Source organism: Solanum dulcamara, chromosome 10 (genome assembly GCF_947179165.1).
Source record: "Solanum dulcamara chromosome 10, daSolDulc1.2, whole genome shotgun sequence".
Taxonomy (NCBI): Eukaryota; Viridiplantae; Streptophyta; class Magnoliopsida; order Solanales; family Solanaceae; genus Solanum; species Solanum dulcamara.
In genome coordinates, this window is record NC_077246.1 from 1,050,026 (window position 1) to 1,067,873 (window position 17,848).

Below are 17,848 nucleotides of genomic sequence, written 5' to 3' on the forward strand. Positions count from 1 at the left end.
AACAGACAAGATGAGGAAAAATGAGACTTAAATGATATGAATACAAGAGATTCACCAATATATTAGTAAGGAGGTGTGAAAAGTTGATTGTAGAGATTTAAGAAAAGTAAAGGTAAATCGAAGAACAATTTGAGAGAGTCAATCAGACATGAAATAACATATGACACACCTTCAATTTATTAAAAATATGACACCATATAGAAATGATGAATGTCGAAAATCAGAATAGAAAAATCGTAAGTAATTGAGTGTTGTACTCTATGCTCATCTTCTCCTAATTAGATTCACCAATATATTAGTAAGGAGGTGTGAAAAGTTGATTGTAGAGATTTAAGAAAAGTAAAGGTAAATCGAAGAACAATTTGAGAGAGTCAATCAGACATGAAATAACATATGACACACCTTCAATTTATTAAAAATATGACACCATATAGAAATGATGAATGTCGAAAATCAGGATAGAAAAATCGTAAGTAATTGAGTGTTGTACTCTATGCTCATCTTCTCCTAATTACTATTTACTCAGTTTTATTTTTAGTTTTTTTTTTTTTTTTTTGGTAATACATTAATTTTAATTTTATACATGACAAGTTTAGAGTCATAAAATTAAGCAATATGTTGGTTCATTTGATATAACTTTGATTTAGAATCATAAGATTGAAAAGTCTTTTTTATCTATGCTAAATCAAATGAGGTCATTATTTTTTAAAAATCAACAACAATGACATACTTAGTATAGTTCTACAAAATGAAATTTGACAAAAGGTAAACTATATACACAAATATTTTACTTTTAATATTACTAGTATACTTACCCACGCGTTGCGTAGATATTTTAAAATATAATAATTTTCAAACTTAAAATAACTAATACGAATTATTATTGAGTAACAAAAGTACATGTATAAGTACAATGTTCTGATTTTATATATACACTTGTTGCTAACAAAATTTTACCCTAATCTATGTGCAATGAGGATATGTTCTTCAAAGAGACCAAACATTATTCTAACAACTTCTCCTTCTTTTAGTATAATGAAGATTAATAGCACATGTGACGTGTGTTGAATTGATATTTGCGTTAATTAATTAAATTTTAAATTCATAGATCAATTTAAAACCTAGTATTAAAAATATTAATTCTATTTTTAGCTAAGCTATAAATATAATTGCAAAGCACGTTGCAACCTTTTTAGCACACTCCTCTCTCGTTCAATCTTACAAAATAAGACCATTTTTATTTAATCAAATATAATTTCATAAAATAAGAATGAACAATAAATGAATTTTAGAGATCAATATAAAAAATACTATAATCAAATTAATTTATACCACATAAAAATAAACTATTTTCAATGCAAAGAAAAATTTGAATGAAAAAAAAGGGATCATCTTCTATTCATTTAATTAACTATATCTCTTCTTTTTTTTTTTTGATTTTTAGATTTGGTTAGCCTTTTTAAAATATGGTGTAGATTTTATTCTTTAGTAATATATATAACTTACTAATGGCAGATAATATTAGGATTTAGTTTTAAAAAATTTAAACTATTTTTTATAAATAATTAATATATTATTTTAATATTAATTAGATAAAGTTTAAAAGTTACAAACACCACCAATATGCTATTATGAGTATACCGTGAAAATATATATGGCAATTCATTTCAAATTAAGTCTAATTCAAAATTTTGAAAGTAATAATATCAATTATTATCTTAGATTTAAATACATGTGGAGAAATTTTATATGATAGAAGAAATTTTAAAAATGATAAGAAAGTTTCAGCCAAAAAAATAATGATAACAATAAAATTGATAAAAATGAAAATCTAAAGAAATAATAACAACACCACAAAATAAGCTTGACTATAGCAAAGTCTATTGAGTAGAAATCATTAAATTATCCAACAAATATAAATTTTATAGGTCCATTGTACATGTAATCAAAATATCAAAATATAATACATTAAATCTGCATGATGCAACAAGAAAAAGCTCGATAAAAATAAGTTAGATTAAAGTAAATTACAAAAAAACTCATAAGTTAGTAGATCCAAAGCATGTATAAGAGATATTATGTTAATTTATTTGTAAAACGACAAATTTAAAAAGTCATTATCAAAAAATATGTCAACAAAATAAATTCATTATCGCAGATGATTTATCTTGTTTTGATTTTCTAAAAATTGTCTACTAAAACTCTACCGCTAATAGAGTAGTACATAAGTTAATATGTAGTTATAACATATTCTAAAATTATCATCAAGTTGAAAACTAAACAAATTATAAATATAAAATCATAACATCGATTAAATTTTGAGATGGGATTCATGTGAAGAAATAAATTAAATTACCTTAATCAATAGGATGAAAAGTGATGATCAGCTTGATATGCACGAGCATAGAGATTAACTATTTTTGCTATGTTAACTCAATATGTACTTTAAGTATTTTCCATTAAACTGCAAGATTAAAATTGAAATTTTTGTTTTAAATTCAAAAGCTTGGATAAGGTTTGAGTGATCAAGCTCCTCATAAATTCTAAATGTGATTATAGATTTACTCATAAAAAATATAATACATCATAAATAACGTAACATAATTAAAAAAAAAAGAATTAAAAGTCAAATACTAAGAAGGGATGTGAGTTAAAGAAGATAGTTGGAATCTTTTCATGATGATAAGTAAAAAAGGCATCGAATGATCATCAATGTATCTATTATTTTAAATTAATTTTAATTTAAATAATTTATTAATTTTATTTTTGTGATGATGACATATAACACATAAATAAAAAATCTTTTAAGAATCACAATAGATAATTTGAGACGAAACGAAACTCTTTATAACCCAACTTCCACGAGACATCTAAATTTAATATCCACGAGGAAGTTAAATCACACGTGGTCCTCCTCCTCTTCTCCTTTCTTCTTCTTCTTCTAAAATACCCGTACCGCGTAGTCCACAACACGGCCTGTTGACCTTACACTCTTCACTTCACTCTCCCACAACATATAAATAGAGCCGCCAATTCCAAATTTTAACAACAACCCACAGTCCAATTTCATCAATTTCGATTCAATTCTCCAAAAGATAATTTTTTTTAAAAAAAAAACTAAAAATGGTGAAACCCAATGGAAAAGATTCATCTGAATATTCACCATCGTCGTCGTCGTCTTCATACAGGGGAGTAAGGAAGAGGAAATGGGGGAAATGGGTATCGGAAATTAGATTACCCAATAGTAGAGAAAGAATTTGGTTGGGTTCTTATGATACGCCAGAAAAAGCTGCTAAAGCATTCGATGCCGCACTTTTTTGTTTGCGGGGTAAAACTGCTAATTTCAATTTCCCGGAAAATCCACCGGATATACTGAACGGAAGGTCTATGACTCCGTCGGAGATTCAATCAGCGGCGGCACAGTTTGCTAATAATACAGATTCGGTTCTTACCCGGGTCGGGCCGAGGGAGAGGGAGAGTTCGGATCTTTCTTCTTCGTCGTCGGAAATGTTTCGGGCGGAATCTCCGTCGGTTTCGGTTTCTGATAGAGTGGAAAGGGAAAAGACGGAATTGTCCTTGGATATGGATATATTTCGGGCGGAATCTCCTGTTTCCGGTAGAGTGGGTAGTGAAAATACGGAATTGTCCTTGGGTAATGGATTTATGGACATGTTTTCGTCGTTGGGGACGGGTAATAATATGTCCAATTTCGGTATTTTTCCGGGTTTCGATGATTTATCGGGTGAATTTTTCGTACCACCATCGCCACCACAAATGCCTAATTTGGAATCATTAGAAGAAGAGAATTATTTAAATTATGATGGATTTCAATCACAAGGACCTTCGTTTCTTTGGAATTTTGAAGATTAAAAATGTTACACTATATTAATAATGGTTAGTATAAAGTTTAATATAAGATTAGAAGTAACAATAAGTATTAAGTAGAATTGAATTGTAAAACTTTAGTTGTTGGTTTTGTAGACAATTCTAGACGTTTTTTTGGGTTGCTAGAATTGCCACAGCATATGTGACTTTCTATACATAAAAGAAGATGTAATTTTTTTATTAATCAATTTGATAATCATTCTTATTAAATTAGAGTTATGCTTGATCAATATTCGACCAGTGTTTCTACGGAAAAAAATTAATAATTGAATTGATGAGAACAGAAACTTATTTAAATGTAGAAGTGAATGTTATTAGTTGAGCTCGAAGTGATTGTTATAACTCTAAAGTAATATTTGCTCGGCTATAATAATGCTAGGTTACGTGATTTCTGACACTAGAAATTTTATTGACTTTTAATTATTTTGCAAATATCATTAATCGATAAACTCATCAATCATGAGTAGAAAAAATTATAATTAAACACGTAACTACTATATTGAAAGTCTGTGTTATGATATTTTCAACCAATAAAGAGACGATAAAAATAAAATAAAAAATGAAAAACAAACAATTAAGTTCTCGCATCTCAATTATCGCTCGATAAGAAATCTAAAAAATCAAGACATGTTTTTTCCCCTACATTTTACTTTGTATACTTAGGTAAATCTTTAAAGAATGAAGGAGATGTATACATGTACATATCTCCTTGTATATTTGTATATTCCATTTTCTGACATGTGTATCTCCCACGTGTATTTCGATATATCTGTGTATATCTACTTGTGATATATACATGATATCAATATAGTAACAAAAAACACTTTTCAACTCAATATGATGGCTATTCAAGTGAATGATGGATCATTAAACTTTGGTATATTTATAGAGTGAGTATTAAGATGGATATGTAAATATGCAAAGATTAAATAAAATAAAAAATAATCATATTCGCTAGAACATGTAAGTAGGCAGTACCCATTTAAGATTAAATAAAGAATATTGTTTGAATTGATTTGATCATATCTTACATACACCTAAAATCGCATAAGAGAAAATTATTTTGAAAAAATCAAATTTATCGCAATCGATATAAACTCTAATAAATATAGAGCACGAAGAAGACAAAGATCAGTACATAATTTAAAGGGATAAGTACGCCACATGGCTATTCAGTAAAAGTAATTATCAAAAAAATGGTCATTCGTTGTATAAGCATATATAGACAATGTATATTTCATTTATAGTTATGTTATATTTAGCTTTTAAGTGTATCGTAATGTATTTGCAGTGTATAGATCTGGTATAATTAATATATATTGTATACTCAATGTATACTTTCTATAACTTTTGACAAATTATATTGTATAGTCAATGTATATATTTCATATGTTCTTGGCTACTTTTTATTTAAATAAAACATGACTATATTTATTTTAAGCTAATTAACTTATTTTATATATTTGAAATTGTCCCTAAAAAATTAGTTGAGAATAGTTTTATTCTCGTTGTGCGGTGATTTTGAACTTATTACTTTTTTTTCTTTTTTTTTTGAGATTTTTGGCAGTGTGTATAAATGCTTTTTTTGTAGTCTTATTTCATTTTTTTGTTCCCTTCTTATATATAAATAAATTATTGGATCAATAATAAAAAAGGGAAAATCAATGCTTGTATCCCAAAAGAAAAACTATTTACAAGGAGTTACCCCCTTAATTTCATACCCCCTCGTATTTTTAACTGTTAATTCGCGTTTATTGTCTGATTTCATCGGAGTATATATCAACGAAAAATTGAGAACACTACTCAGCAACTCCCTGATACTATTAGAGTATATATATAACATGCAGTGTTTCGGTGAAAACACTATTTAATTACTGTTTGATACCGTCAAAATATATAGATACTATTAGAGTATACATATGAATACCATTTAAATATTTATATACTCCGATAGTATCAATGATGAATAAGCAGTGGTTTATTAAATAGAACAAGGGGCAAATGGGTAAATATTTAAGGCCGTGAGTCCATTTCGGATAAATAGTTTGAGTTGAATCCATTTTGAATAAATAGTTTGCCTAATGAATCTAGTTTGTTTAGTTTTCCCATAAAAAAATACAGAAACAGATGTGTGGCCTTTGTCGGATAGTATCACTTGTCTAATAGTTGTCAAAAGTGAGTTTTAATTTTGAAAAAATTATAATCTTTTTCTTATTTTTAAAAAAGGAAAAGTAAGAAGGAGATGCATTAATCATAGTTTTAGCATTACGACAAATTCGTGTTAAATGTATAGACAATAAGGATGTTCTAGTCAAAATGAATCCTATTTTGACTAGAAAATCTTTTGCTTTTGTAGATCTAGGAAAATACAATAAATTCTCTTTCCCAAATTTCATCTTCACGATCTATCAAAAATATTATACTTATATAGCGGTGAAACATGAAAGTTAATTAAGAGAAATACTTTTAAAATTTAAATTATGAAAAAACATCCATATAAATTTTAAAAATTAGATAAAAATGGACCAAAAGTAATTGTATTAGCATAACCAAAACATCACGACAAAATGAATGAGATTTCTTTTTTTCTTGACCAAATACAAATATACATATGAAGGGAGAAATATTATTAACGTCGCGATAAAATAAATGAGATTTCTTGACCAAGTACAAATATATATATAAATGAAGAATTTTCTATAATATTTATTATTATTTTTTAATAAGAACACCTGCGACCGTCATTCTTTAGGTGCACACAAGGTAGATCTCGCTTCACTATAATAGCCCGCAATTTGCACAGAAGATAAATCACAGTAGGCGAATTCCATACAATGAGGTCGAAGTGATTGTTATAACTTTGAAGTAATATGTGATCGGCTATAATAACGCTAGGTCACTTGATATCCTGAAAATTCTTCGTTTACAATTTTAAGAATTCAAAATTACTATTAGAATTTGTAATAATATGATTCTATGTTTCGTAAGTCTAACACTTTCTAAGTGACACTAGAAATTTTATTGACTTTTAATTATTTTGCAAATATCATTAATCGATAAACTCATCAATCATGAGTAGAAAAAATTATAATTAAACACGTAACTATTATATTGAGAGCCCATGTTATGATATTTCCAACCAACAAAAAGCCGATAAAAATAAAATAAAAGATGAAGGAGGTTTATATATGTACATATCTCCTTGTATATTTGTATATTCCATTTTCATACATGTGTATCTCCCGTGTGTATTTTTATATATCGGTATATATTTATGTGTGATATTTACATGATATCAATATAGCAAGAAAAAAATACCTTTTAACTCAATATGGTGGTTATTCAAGGTGAATGTTGAATCATTAAAGTCTAGCATATTTATGGAGTGAGTATTAAAATGGATATGTAAATATGCAAGATTAAATCAAATAAAAAATAATTATATTTGCTAGAGCATGTAAGTAAGTAGTACTCATTTGAGATTAAATAAAGAAGATTGTTTGAGCCGATTTGATCACATCTTACGTACACCTAAAATTGCACAAGAGAAATTTATATTGCAAAAAATAAATTTATCGAAATCGATATAAAATTTAATAAATATAGAGTACAAAGAAGAAAAAGATTAGTACATAATTTTTATTAGTTGAGAATAGTTTTATTCTTGTTGTACGGTGATTTTGAACCTATTATTTTATTTTTTTTGAGATTTTTGGCAGTGTGTATAAATGCTTTTTTTGTAGTTTTATTTAGATTCCCCCCCGGCCCCCTTCTTTTATATAAACTGGTGTAGATTACGTGCGCTGCACGTATATGTCATATTAATATAAAAGATTTCACGCAAAATGAATTTATTATATAATATTGCAACAAAAATTACAATACATATAATAATATTAATTTAAATGGAAGAATATTTCTTCTAAAATTAATATATATGTATTGCACGTGTATATCACATCAATTAATTAACATTAAATACATAAAAAAAGATTATATTGTTGAAAAATAGCAATTAACACTAAAAATAAATGCAGTATTTACAATCGCTCATAATAAAACACAAATATCAATCTACTACATAACTTTATCTCATAAGAAATTTCACCTTTGTATCGATATTTATGATAAGTAATGTAAAATCTGCCTTTTTGTCATAGTGGTCAACTACTCTTTATTTTAAGCTTTTTTGACTTCAAATTCTAGAATTCGGGACAAAGTAAGTATATATATTTATAATAAAAGAACATATCTTACGTACACCTAAAATCGCATAAGAGAAAATTATCTTGAAAAAAATAAATTTATCGAAATCGATATAAACTTTAATAAATATAGAGTACAAAGAAGAAAACGATTAGTAAATAATTTTTATTAGTTGAGAATAGTTTTATTCTTGTTGTGCGGTGATTTTGAACCTATTACTTTTCTTCTTTCTTTTTTTGTTTGAGATTTTTGGCAGTGTGTATAAATGCTTTTTTTGTTGTCTTATTTCAATTTTTTGTTCCCTTCTTATATATAAATAAATTATTGGATCAATAAAAAAAAGGGAAAATCAACGCTTGTATCCCAAAATAAAAACTATTTACAAGGATTACCCCCTTAATTTCATACCCCCTCGTAATTTTAAGTGTTAATCGCGTTTATTGTCTGATTTCATTGGAGTATATATCAACGAAAAATTGAGAACAGTACTCAGCAACTCCCTGATACTATTAGAGTATATATATAACATGCAGTGTTTCGGTGAAAACACTATTTAATTACTGTTTGATACCGTCAAAATATATAGATACTATTAGAGTATACATATGAATACCATTTAAGTATTTATATACTCCGATAGTATCAATGATGAATAAGCAGTGGTTTATTGAATAGAACAAGGGGCAAATGGGTAAATATTTAAGGTCGTGAGTCCAATTCGAATAAATAGTTTGAGTTGAATCCATTTTGAATAAATAGTTTGCCTAATGAATCTAGTTTGTTTAGTTTTCCCATAAAAAAATACAGAAACAAATGTGTGGCCTTTGTCGGATAGTATCACTTGTCTAATAGTTGTCAAAAGTGAGTTTTAATTTCGAAAAATTTATTATCTTTTTCTTATTTTAAAAAAAGGAAAAGTAAGACGGGGATGCATTAATCATAGTTTTAGCATTACGACAAATTCGTGTTAAATGTATAGACAATAAGGGTGTTCTAGTCAAAATGAATCCTATTTTGACTAGAAAATCTTTTGCTTTTGTAGATCTAGGAAAATACAATAAATTCTCTTTCCCAAATTTCATCTTCACGATCTATCAAAAATATTATACTTATATAGCGGTGAAACATGAAAGTTAATTAAGAGAAATACTTTTAAAATTTAAATTATGAAAAAACATCCATATAAATTTTAAAAATTAGATAAAAATGGACCAAAAGTAATTGTATTAGCATAACCAAAACATCACGACAAAATGAATGAGATTTCTTTTTTTCTTGACCAAATACAAATATATATATGAAGGGAGAAATATTATTAACGTCGCGACAAAATAAATGAGATTTTTGACCACATACAAATATATATATAAATGAAGAATTGCTATAATATTTATTATTATTTTTTAATAAGAACACCTGCGACCGTCATTCTTTAGGTGCACACAAGGTAGATCTCGCTTCACTATAATAGCCCGCAATTTGCACAGAAGATAAATCACAGTAGGCGAATTCGATACAATGAGGTCGAAGTGATTGTTATAACTTTGAAGTAATATGTGATCGGCTATTATAACGTTAGGTCACTTGATATCCTGAAAATTCTTCGTTTACATTTTTAAGAATTCAAAATTACTATTAGAATTTGTAATAATATGATTCTATGTTTCGTAAGTCTAACAATTTCTAAGTGACACTAGAAATTTTATTGACTTTTAATTATTTTGCAAATATCATTAATCGATATAAACTAGTGTAGATTACGTGCGTAGCACGTATATGTCATATTAATATAAAAGAGTTTACGCAAAATGAATTTATTATATAATATTGCAACAGAAGTTACAATACATATAATAATATTAATTTAAATGGAAGAATATTTCTTCTAAACTTAATATATATGTATTGCACGTGTATATCACATCAATTAATTAACATAAAATACATAAAAAAAAGGATTATATTGTTGAAAAATAGCAATTAACACTAAAAATAAATGTAGTATTTACAATCGCTCATAAAAAAACACAAATATCAATCTACTACATAACTTTATCTCATAAGAAATTTCACCTTTGTATCGATATTTATGATAAGTAATGTAAAATCTGCCTTTTTGTCATAGTGGTCAACTACTCTTTATTTTAAGCTTTTTTGACTTTAAATTCTAGAATTCGGGACAAAGTAAGTATATATATTTATAATAAAAGAACATATCTTATGTACACCTAAAATTGCATAAGAGAAAATTATCTTGAAAAAAATAAATTTATCGAAATCGATATAAACTTTAATAAAAATAGAGTACAAAGAGGAAAACGATTAGTACATAATTTTTATTAGTTGAGAATAGTTTTATTCTTGTTGTGCGGTGATTTTGAACCTATTACCTTCTTTCTTTTTTGTTTTAAATTTTTGGTAGTGTGTATAAATGCTTTTTTTGTTGTCTTATTTCATTTTGTTGTTCCCTTCTTATATATAAATAAATTATTGGATCAATAATAAAAAAAGGAACGACCCTTCGTTAGTTCCGGAATGTTGGTTTTGGTCTAGAACGACCCTTCGTTCATTTTTTGAGGCTTCCGAACTAATATCGAGGCCCGTTGTGGAATGAGGCTTAAAATGACTCTTGGGTGTATGATCCACTTTTTAATAAAATGATCTCGTATGAGAATTCTGAATGTGCCATTGAGTCCGGAACGTTGAATTTAGTGGGGTAGCATATCTGGTTTATTTTTATCGGATTTCAAACGAATCCCGAGCACCAATCGGAGATCTTGATTATTTTTTTGTTCAAAAACTGCAGCAGTGTTGCAGCTATAGCAGCCCTTCCATTTTCTTTTTTTTTTTGTTTTTTTTTCTTCAACTTTAAAACCCCATAACTTGAGCATTAGGGCTCCAAATTGGGTGATTCAAAAGGCAAAATTGTGAGGTTTTTCGTGGAGAACGCATTGTAGAGATTGAAAACTGATTTGGAGCATTCGATTCAGGTAAAAAGCGCGATTTTAATTGCAGCTGTGTCCATTTTCAGATTGAGTTTTTGAAGAAGTTTGAGTAATTGTTTCTCGACCTATATAAACCCGATTATGGTGATTCAAGGGTCTAAATTCAAGAGAATTTAGTGAGGAATCTTGTGGTAATCTCAGAAACACGAGGAGAAGCTTCGTTTGAGGTAAAAATGCATTTTTAGTTACTGATTTAGTCATTTTCAGAATGAAATTTTGTGGAATTTTGGAAGAGTGTATCTTGGTCAATATAACTCCGTTTTGAGTGATTCTTGAGGCTAGATTGTGGTTTTTTTTGCAAGGAACGTCATGGTGTAATTTTTTTTGATTGACAGATTTTTGTTTTTGAGAAATCGACGTGTAAAGAGGTTGTTTTATATTATTTTCTTAGTTTGAAAATGTGGGAATTGAATGTTTGATCGTCTTACGTAATTTTCCACCCCGAATTGTGTTATAAATCTGATTTGTGAGCTTGAGGTGACGTTTAGAACCTATTTTGGGGGTCAAATCTAAAATTTTGTATGTGGGTCCCACAATTCCCGTTTTCGACCCCGAAATTGGTCCGTCTCCAAAAATTATGAAATTAGTGTCTAAACGACCGTATTGATGTATTGGTTCTATTTTTGACAGCTTGGAAACATTACGAGGTAGTTCGTAAGGTAAAAGCTCTGGCACAGTAATTTGGAGCCCGCGTGTTTAGCCTAAAGGTAGGCTACGGTTTTACCTTTCTTTAGATTGAGCTGAAATGTGTGAAAGCATGTTGAAATAGTTGGAATTTGGGTTGGGTAGTTTGATTGTATATCTTAGGTGTTAGAAATCATGCTTTAGGCTTATTATCGGGTTTTCAGATATTTAGAAGCATGTGTATCTTATCGTTATTTGTTAGTTTTAGAAGGAGAGTTGAATGAGCATGTTGTTGATACGGTGGAGTATGTTGGCCTTATTATAGGATGTAAACTTGCTTTAGATGTCCCGACGTCGCTCAGGTAGATCTAGATTCTTGTAGAATGGTGTAGCGGGCTAGTGCTTGGTAGTTTGGCCTTAGCTAGGCGTTACTCTTGTTCTTAAAAATACCATCATCCATAACTCGGTATAATCGTGACTTTCATGATGCGTCGGCAACACTAGATTTCGTGATCATTGACTTTGGCTCCGATTTTAGTTTTGGCGGCATATTGGTTGACTCATTGGGAAGGAGATTCTCGGTACTATTATTGTTTAGTTGGAAAGGAGAATATTCGGCACCCTAGGATAAAATACCTATGAGCATCTAGGTACCCAGTCTCGACCTCCATTCTGAATTATCGGGGAGCATCCGGGTACCCAGCCTTGGCCTCCGCCGACTTGCTAGTATGACGAGCATCTGGGTATCCAATCCTGGCCTCGATCATATCGATGTGTTACGGTGAGCATCCGGGTACCCAGTCCCGGCCTCGACCGCACTTATGTATTATGGCAAGCATCCGGGTACCCAGTCTCGGCCTTGGCCATTTTGAACATTCGGGTGAGCATCTGGGTCCTAGTCCCGTCCTCGACCCCTAAATCACCACTAGATCGATTGACTCTTAGAGATTCTGAGTTTGGAAATGATATAGTACTTCGGCTCCTAACATCGGAGATTCTTGGTTCCTAGCCTTGGTAGTTGTAGCTATTCTGTGTACTCGGCGGGCTTATGGAAGTTCGTCCGGATTTTTATTTAACTTGCGCACGAGTGTCCCGGCTGGGCTTATAGGGGCCCAGTTGGGTATAGATAGTTGTAGTTCTCATAGGTAGTACTCTTTCCTCCTTTTATGCTTATGTTGACTCATATTTAGGCTATTCTCTATTTCATATTGTGTTTACCTTTTCTGCCCAGTCGACCTATGATGCCTACTGGGTATCTATTGTCATGGTACTCATACTACACTCTGCATCTACTTTCGTGATGCAGGACCGAGCACCAGCTATCGACGTGGATAAATTGAGCCTGTTTGTAACGACCCATTAGGTCGTTTTGAATACTAGGGCTTTTTATTTCATAAAAGACTCACCCCGTAAATTTTTAATGGGTACTTTGGATTAATTGATAACTAAGGTTATTTAATTGAGGGATGAATTTAGATAACTTATTTAGTTAATGGGCTAAAGTGGTAATATATTTAATATCCTATACCACTTATTCTATATTCATTAAAATAAGTTAATAGGTTTTATTACTTCAATACATAAGAATTTTTAGAAAAGAAAAAGAAGCAAGAAAGGACGAGAAACTTACCTTCGCAGACGACGAAGAGAAGGCAGCACGTACAAGGAAAAAAAAAGAGGAGACAAACTAGCCTCAGGTAAGCCACCAAAAATGTTTCCTGAATTGTATATATATGATATACTTCATATTGGGCCATTATCATAGTTGTTAAATGTGAAAGTGAGAAAGCAACCTGCTTGCACGATTTTTTTATTTATTTATTTATTTATTGTTTTGGCTATTCAATTATGATTTAAGTTTTGATATGTTGATATAAGTAATTAGTTAATAGGGTATTGTATTATACAAATATAATTAGATTTATGTTATTGGAGGAATTGAGACCTAACCCTAGACTTGATATTTAGGATTTGATTATAGATTTGGGTGAGTTTTAGGTCTAAGCTAGACACATAGTAACATGGGTGTCTATGGACTCAGTTGCTTACGAATATTGTATAATTGATAGATTGAAAACGTGAGGCTTTGAAGAAAGAAAAGACATTCGTGAATTAGCTTGCTTGGATTCGGTTCTTCGGTTGAGGTAGGTTATGATTTTTACTCTATATCATAGATAGACTCTTAATAGTGATTGATATTAATTGGGTAATATGTGTGAAGTTTACTACGCATTTAATTGTTGTGGTTTGGATGGTTGATATGTTGTTGTGATTGGTCTAAAATCCCGAGGCCATGAAATCCATAATCTTGAACTTGCCATATCAAAAATGGTGCCTTAAATGAAGAAGGCTTGATGAAATATTGTTAATGAAGTGGAATGTAATCATGAAGAATGATAAATTAATTATATTTGGATTGGGTGTCACGTTCCGACACAATATATTTGGATCGAGTGTCACGTTCCGACATGGTATATTTGGATCGGGTGTCACGTTCCGATATGGTATATTTGAATCGGGTGTCACGTTCCGATACGGTATATTTGGATCGGGTGTCACATTCTGATACGGTAATATTAAAGGAAAATAAATTAAAATAACTTAATACTACCCAATCTCCAATAATTCATTTTCCAAAAGAGTGTGATGTGGAGGCTTGATTCCTCATGTGTGATCTTGATATTATTGACTGATTATGTAATTGATCTTGTTGGTTGCCACCTGTTAAGTGCTACGGTTAATTTCCCGCTGTTACTTATGGCATATTGATTCCTATTTTGAGTCGGCCGATGATACCTACTCAGTACATGTTGTCCTGTACTGACCCCTACTTGTATCTTTTCTTGTTTTATTTTTTGGAGTGCAGCGAGTCTTCCATCAGCTTCGAATCGACCTCAACTCTAGTCCGTATCAAGTTCATCGGATTTAAGGGTGAGCTATCCTTCTAGCTCGTGATGGATTCTCTCGGTTATGGCATGGTGTCTTTAGTTTTTGGACATATTTTGTTATTTGTTTATTTTGGTGTTGATATTTCCAGACTTAGTTTTATAATTTAGATGTCCTTCATTTGATGATTTTCAAGTTTTGGGAAAACATATTAAATTGAGCTTCCGCGTTATTATCATATTTATTAGTTGAGGTTTGTATCGTTGGTTCTCCCACCTAGGAGGTTAAGTGTGGGTGCCACTCATGGCCCATTTTGGATCGTGACACTATTGTAGTCAACTTCGGAGACGAGGGTGAGTACTTGGCGGTTTTGGATCATTCCTGTCTCCTTCATCATGGATGACCCATCTTTTGCCTTCTGAGACTAGCCAGTTGTTATATATATTTTTGGTCCACTTTCGGGACTTGTACTCGTATTTTATTTCATAGCAGCTCTGTACTTGTGATATCCAGGTTCTGGAAGATCTTTAGTTGTTTAAAACATGTTTTGGTTTACTTCCGCTTATTCATTCTGTTTACTTTTATAATTCGATACTCTTATTTAGATTCTGCCCTCAAACCCATTACTTGAAGTTCTGGGTTGACGGGTTGGCTTACCTACTAGAGGGTTATAGTAGGTGTCATCATGACCTAAGGAATTGGGTCGTGACAGAACAGTACTCAGCAACTCCCTGATACTATTAGAGTATATATATAACATGCAGTGTTTCGGTGAAAACACTATTTAATTACTGTTTGATACCGTCAAAATATATAGATACTATTAGAGTATACATATGAATACCATTTAAGTATTTATATACTCCGATAGTATCAATGATGAATAAGCAGTGGTTTATTGAATAGAACAAGGGGCAAATGGGTGAATATTTAAGGTCGTGAGTCCAATTCGAATAAATAGTTTGAGTTGAATCCATTTTGAATAAATAGTTTGCCTAATGAATCTAGTTTGTTTAGTTTTCCCATAAAAAAAATACAGAAACAAATGTGTGGCCTTTGTCGGATAGTATCACTTGTCTAATAGTTGTCAAAAGTGAGTTTTAATTTCGAAAAATTTATTATCTTTTTCTTATTTTAAAAAAAGGAAAAGTAAGACGGGGATGCATTAATCATAGTTTTAGCATTACGACAAATTCGTGTTAAATGTATAGACAATAAGGATGTTCTAGTCAAAATGAATCCTATTTTGACTAGAAAATCTTTTGCTTTTGTAGATCTAGGAAAATACAATAAATTCTCTTTCCCAAATTTCATCTTCACGATCTATCAAAAATATTATACTTATATAGCGGTGAAACATGAAAGTTAATTAAGAGAAATACTTTTAAAATTTAAATTATGAAAAAACATCCATATAAATTTTAAAAATTAGATAAAAATGGACCAAAAGTAATTGTATTAGCATAACCAAAACATCACGACAAAATGAATGAGATTTCTTTTTTTCTTGACCAAATACAAATATATATATGAAGGGAGAAATATTATTAACGTCGCGACAAAATAAATGAGATTTTTGACCACGTACAAATATATATATATAAATGAAGAATTGCTATAATATTTATTATTATTTTTTAATAAGAACACCTGCGACCGTCATTCTTTAGGTGCACACAAGGTAGATCTCGCTTCACTATAATAGCCCGCAATTTGCACAGAAGATAAATCACAGTAGGCGAATTCGATACGATGAGGTCGAAGTGATTGTTATAACTTTGAAGTAATATGTGATCGGCTATAATAACGCTAGGTCACTTGATATCCTGAAAATTCTTCGTTTACAATTTTAAGAATTCAAAATTACTATTAGAATTTGTAATAATATGATTCTATGTTTCGTAAGTCTAACACTTTCTATGTGACACTAGAAATTTTATTGACTTTTAATTATTTTGCAAATATCATTAATCGATAAACTCATCAATCATGAGTAGAAAAAATTATAATTAAACACGTAACTATTATATTGAGAGCCCATGTTATGATATTTCCAACCAACAAAAAGCCGATAAAAATAAAATAAAAGATGAAGGAGGTTTATATATGTACATATCTCCTTGTATATTTGTATATTCCATTTTCATACATGTGTATCTCCCGTGTGTATTTTTATATATCGGTATATATTTATGTGTGATATTTACATGATATCAATATAGCAAGAAAAAAATACCTTTTAACTCAATATGGTGGTTATTCAAGGTGAATGTTGAATCATTAAAGTCTAGCATATTTATGGAGTGAGTATTAAAATGGATATGTAAATATGCAAGATTAAATCAAATAAAAAATAATTATATTTGCTAGAACATGTAAGTAAGTAGTACTCATTTGAGATTAAATAAAGAAGATTGTTTGAGCCGATTTGATCACATCTTACGTACACCTAAAATTGCACAAGAGAAATTTATATTGCAAAAAATAAATTTATCGAAATCGATATAAAATTTAATAAATATAGAGTACAAAGAAGAAAAAGATTAGTACATAATTTTTATTAGTTGAGAATAGTTTTATTCTTGTTGTACGGTGATTTTGAACCTATTATTTTATTTTTTTTGAGATTTTTGGCAGTGTGTATAAATGCTTTTTTTGTAGTTTTATTTAGATTCCCCCCCCCCCCCCGGCCCCCTTCTTTTATATAAACTGGTGTAGATTACGTGCGCTGCACGTATATGTCATATTAATATAAAAGATTTCACGCAAAATGAATTTATTATATAATATTGCAACAAAAATTACAATACATATAATAATATTAATTTAAATGGAAGAATATTTCTTCTAAAATTAATATATATGTATTGCATGTGTATATCACATCAATTAATTAACATTAAATACATAAAAAAAAAGATTATATTGTTGAAAAATAGCAATTAACACTAAAAATAAATGCAGTATTTACAATCGCTCATAATAAAACACAAATATCAATCTACTACATAACTTTATCTCATAAGAAATTTCACCTTTGTATCGATATTTATGATAAGTAATGTAAAATCTGCCTTTTTGTCATAGTGGTCAACTACTCTTTATTTTAAGCTTTTTTGACTTCAAATTCTAGAATTCGGGACAAAGTAAGTATATAGATTTATAATAAAAGAACATATCTTACGTACACCTAAAATCGCATAAGAGAAAATTATCTTGAAAAAAATAAATTTATCGAAATC

The 17,848-nt window shown here is 29.7% G+C and overlaps 1 protein-coding gene across 1 annotated transcript; it reads left to right on the top strand.

The window, feature by feature from the left end:
• The first annotated feature begins 3,033 nt into the window (after nt 1-3,033).
• Nucleotides 3,034-4,115, top strand: LOC129870639 (ethylene-responsive transcription factor ERF017). Its single transcript, XM_055945465.1, has one exon. The coding sequence runs from the start codon at nt 3,124-3,126 to the stop codon at nt 3,868-3,870; it is 747 nt and encodes a 248-aa protein (XP_055801440.1). The 5' UTR covers nt 3,034-3,123; the 3' UTR covers nt 3,871-4,115.
• Nucleotides 4,116-17,848: the final 13,733 nt, after the last annotated feature.